The sequence below is a fragment of the Nannospalax galili genome, unplaced genomic scaffold (assembly GCF_000622305.1).
Source record: "Nannospalax galili isolate Female #2095 unplaced genomic scaffold, S.galili_v1.0 scaffold881, whole genome shotgun sequence".
In the NCBI taxonomy this organism is placed as follows: Eukaryota; Metazoa; Chordata; class Mammalia; order Rodentia; family Spalacidae; genus Nannospalax; species Nannospalax galili.
Window position 1 is genome coordinate 1,095,671 of NW_008344709.1, and position 5,037 is coordinate 1,100,707.

The 5,037-nt window shown below is 36.1% G+C and overlaps 1 protein-coding gene across 1 annotated transcript; it reads left to right on the forward strand.

Annotated features, from left to right (window-relative positions):
- Positions 1-1,114: 1,114 nt before the first annotated feature.
- LOC103740407 (putative olfactory receptor 10D4) lies at positions 1,115-2,050 on the forward strand. Its single transcript, XM_008840981.2, has one exon. It carries the CDS (start codon positions 1,118-1,120, stop codon positions 2,048-2,050), a length of 933 nt encoding a protein of 310 aa, XP_008839203.1. The 5' UTR covers positions 1,115-1,117.
- The last annotated feature ends 2,987 nt before the right edge of the window (positions 2,051-5,037 follow it).

Here is a 5,037-nt window from a genome sequence, read left to right on the forward strand (position 1 = left end):
ATTTGATCAAAACACCTTATATGCATGTATCAAATCCTCAATAAAGTTTTTGTAAAAATTAAAAAAAGAAACACAACTCAAAAAAAAAAAAAAAAAAAAAAAAGAATTTAAGAGTGAACTCAAATGGAAGCTTTAGGACAATTTTATTAGAATGTAAGGAAAAGTCCTCAGGGCAGGCAAGCCACAAATCTCAGCAGCTGCCATGAGGAGGGGAATGGAGCGGAGAAGGAAAAAAAGACAAAAAGCCATGTGGGTTTAGAGGTTGCATGGAGATCAGAAAGCCATGTGATGAAGAGAAGAGAACTAGTAACATATTATGTCCAGATATAGCTAACAGATGGTTTGAAGAAAGAAAAGTACTGCTATTGAACAAGGAGTGCTGCATCACCTTCAGTTACTGTTGTTACAAACTTTTTCTGAATCAAGGTACAGGATAATCACTTCCACAATCTCAATGCTCATTTTTCCCAAGAGGAGAGAGTGCACATTCATGCTTCTGAGTCAGAGGAAGGTAATGCATGTTCAACCTCCAATTTAAGTGGTATTTAGACTTCAAATTTAATATCTTAGATATAACGTTTGCTCTTGTACTTCCATTATAAACACCCCATTCTGATTTTCATTTCTCTGAATCCTAGATCCTGAGTATAATGTGATTGGAAAGTAAAATTTTCTCAAAAATACTTATCTTTGACATTTCATACGTGAACATGACACACTCTGATTATGCTCAGTCCCCATGCATCCTCATCTCTTTCCAACCCTGTCATTCCCCTTTCTTTCTTACAAATCCCTTTAACTATTTGTTTCTTTCAATCTTAGAATGGCAAAGAAGAATTTGCAATGAACATAATGATTACAATTATTTGTATATAAAAGTGAAGATGGGAGAGCAGTTCTGTTAGTTACTCTTCTCTTCAAGGTAGTTAAGGAGTCCCATCTGCAAGCAGGAGCTGTGGTACTGAAAGCTACTGCATCTGGGGCAAGGTGAGCTCATAAGTATCAATATCCTTTTCTTTTCCATTCCAGTGATTTAAGCTTATATAATTTACATACATATTAAATATTGCCACAAATTCCTTTTCTCAGACACCCAGTAGCTGATCCTTCCATAAAGATGACAAATCACACTCTAGTGACTGAATTCACCCTGCTGGGCATCCCTGAAACAGAGGGCCTAGAGAAGGTCCTTCTCTTCCTGTTCTCAACACTTTACGGATGTGCCCTCCTGGGAAATATGCTCATTCTCACTGCGGTCATTGCCTCCCCACGGCTCCACACACCAATGTACTTTTTCTTGGGAAACCTCTCCATCTTTGACGTGAGTTTCTGTTCCACAACAGTTCCCAAGATGCTGTCGTATCTTTCAGGACAGAGTCAGGAGATCTCATTTCAGGGCTGCACTGCCCAGCTGTTCTTCTACCATTGTCTGGGCTGCACCGAGTGCTTCCTCTACACGGTGATGGCCTATGACCGCTTTGTTGCCATCTGCTTTCCTTTGAGATACATGGTCATCATGAATCACAGAGTCTGCTCTGTCTTGGCCACAGGGACCTGGATGGGTGGCTGTGTGCACGCCACTATCCTAACCACCCTCACCTTCCAGTTGCCCTACTGTGGCCCCAGTCAGGTGGGCTACTACTTCTGTGATATGCCCGCAGTGTTACTTCTAGCCTGTGACGACTCATCTCTAGCACAGACGGTGGGTTTTACAAATGTGGGTCTTTTGTCTCTCGTTTGCTTTTTTCTCATCCTTGTGTCGTACACTCGCATTGGGATCTCCATCTCAAAAATCCGCTCAATAGAGGGCAGGCAGCGAGCGTTCTCCACCTGCAGTGCCCACCTCACTGCCATTGCTTGTGCTTTTGGTCCGGTCATCATCATCTACCTACAGCCCAACCCTAGCCCCTTGCTTGGTGCGATTATTCAGATTTTAAACAATCTTGTGACTCCCATGCTGAACCCAATGATCTACAGTCTGAGGAATAAGGATGTGAAATCAGCCCTAAGGCATGTATTTCTTAAGAGAAGTCTTGTTCTGGAAAAATAATTTAAAATGTCTACAGCTTTGCTGGACAAAGTTTTATTTATCATTTCATACAATAAATTCTCATCTTCAGCTTCCAAAGCATGTTGAAATAAATTGTATATTAGATCAAATTTCAGTTTTCCTTCATTGTTTGAAAATTCTCATGTTTTATATTTCCCTTCATTTAATACTTAAATATAAGTAATTAAGTCTCTTAGGTGATCTTCTGTTGACTTTTATTTCGTGTGGATTCTTGACAAGCACATCTATCCCTCCAAGCATTTCTTAGTAATTTACTTTTTAAAGGGGTTAAGAAATGCAATTACTCTCTCATGATGCCAGCTAAAAGTGCATTTATATACCCCTAAAAGGAAGTGAATACACAAAGAAAATGTTTAAGAAAGGGTAACTCAATACAAGACATCGGAATTTATCATTTTTGTTTTGTTTTGTCATTTTGTTTTCTTTGAAACAGGGTCTCTGTAACCCCAAATGACCTGGAACTTTCTATGTACACCAAACTAGTCTTGATCTCATAGAGATCCCCTGCCTCTGCCTTCCTAGGGCTAAGATTACAGGCACGCGCCACTACTCCCAGCTCTTTTATGAACTGAAGACTATAAGCTCCAATTTTTTTTCAGCAACTCCAATTGAAACTACTCTGTTATACTGAAGCCATATTATTTGAAGCATACAGACCTGTGTGATTTCAAGGTTATTTCCTAGATATATTTCTTGTGCTGTTGTTATGCCCCTGGATATATACAAACCTGGATATTTATCATCAGATACCCAAGGAATCTACTTCAAGTTTATAAAAGTTGTTTAAAAATCAGATTAAAAATCAGTGAAGCTTAAATAGATTTCTACATTTTAAATAACAGGACCCCCAATTTATATACATGATTCTGAACTAGGTAGCAGTAGTAAATTTGCCTTCTCGTGAGATACATATTTTCTTTTCCTTTTCATAGTAAAATCTATAACCTCCTCTATAACTGTTATGTTCCATAGTTTTAAGGCAAAAGAAATGAATAAGTTTTTAACAGGACCAATGTTAAGGTTTTAATGAGTATATACTTCCTACTTTCTTGATGTTTTTGCTCTGTTTTTATATAGTATTTATCAGTTATTAGGGTTTGGAGGTCACACTGTGCTTTGGATCAATATATGAGAAATTATCAATGAATTATCCCATTGATTCTTCCCACATAGCATGTGTTGCCTGAAATTGGAGGAGGAAATAATTATTTAAACACTCAGACTTTGAAAGAACTTGCTTCATTAATAGCAAAAAAGAAGTAGAAACCAATATGCATCCAAATCTGAATGGTTTGTTTGGTAGGTGGGTTACTTAGGTATCTTAACAGTGTCACTATCTTGATAATTAATGTTTTCTTTGAAAGTGTTACTGTGTTACTGATTATCTTTTAAAAATTAATTAATTGGTTTGTTTACTTATTTATTTGTGTGTATGTGTGTGTGTATAAGGTATGCATGTCCAGTGGGAGTGTACATACCACAGTGCTTGCCCTCATGTGGACGTCCGAGGACAACCTGTGAGAGTTGGTTCTTATCATGTGAGTTCCAGAGATCAAACTTGATCATCAGGTTAGGCAGCACGAAGGTTACTCCATTAAACCTTCTCGCCAGCCCTGTTCTTTTTAACTGATAAATGTAATCATATATAAATGCACACAGAAATAAATATATAGGAGGTTAAATATGTTACAATAAACATATACATATTTTGGAATATTTACATAAAGCTAACAAGTATATCACCCTTATCATGTGATTATTGAATTTTGTGGCAAGAACATTCAAAATCGATTCTTAATTTTGTACATTTTAGTTTATTGTGTGTATCTATAACTTCTAATTTTCACTATTCACATTTGTGAATAACTGTGAAATATTTGTTTTTCTGTGCCTGGCTTATTCCCTCTAGTGCAATGCCTTCCAGATTCATTCATGTTTCATTAAATGCTCTAATATCCTTCCTTTCAAGGCAGAACAGTGTTTCATTGTGCATGAATGCCACATTCTTCTGTAATATTCCTGTAATGATACAACATAAGATGTTTGTCTTCGCTTGCCTATTGTGAATATTATTGCATTGAAGATGGAAGTCCTGAAACCTATTCAGCAACATGATTTCAAGTAAATTATAGCTGTTTGATTTTAGGTTTTATTTGTATATTCTCAGAAATGTCAGGTACTCTGGATTTTTATTTCTTGAAGTTAGGCAAAGAAGCATTTCACCCTTCAGCTTATTTTATTTATGAAACAGAACATTGATTTACAGAGGCTTACAATGGGAGAGACAGCAAAGCTAGCACAGAAAATGAGATGATGATCGATGACTTCATTTCAATGAAAGACAGAAAAAGCGCATAAATGGGGGAAAAGTATTCTTCCTTTGTCTGGGGCCTGCAGTCTGCCCTCCTCTTGAATTCAATGTAGACCACATTTTCCACTCAGCTGCTGATATAGGACTGTAATGGAAAATATTGGCAAGGTGCTGACACATTTTTTTATATGCTACTGATCCCTGTTTTCACTCTTTTTTAAAAAAAATTATTTATTTAATAACCATATAATTGGAAGAAGCATTTCATTACAACAGCATTGACATATTCAATAACAATTTCTAGAGCTAAGATGCATCTCTTTCAAAATTGGCTGTAAATTTTTAGGTTTACAGTTAAATTGATAGTTATACAATATTGTATTTCATATAACCCCTATAAGATATAAATTAAATGAGGTTTTAAACTTATAAAAGATCTCCATTTCATTATTAAAATACAGTTTTCATACAGAAAAATTCATTTTTAATACAATTGGCACTACGATGCACATGTGTTTCTCATCTCTATACATCTGATTATTACTAGTCACAGTCGGTTACTTTCTGAGCTCCTTGGCATCTGAGCATAGATATAAAGTCATTTAGATTTCAATGGTAATGTTTTTCACATCTACTAATTATTAAGGAGAAAATT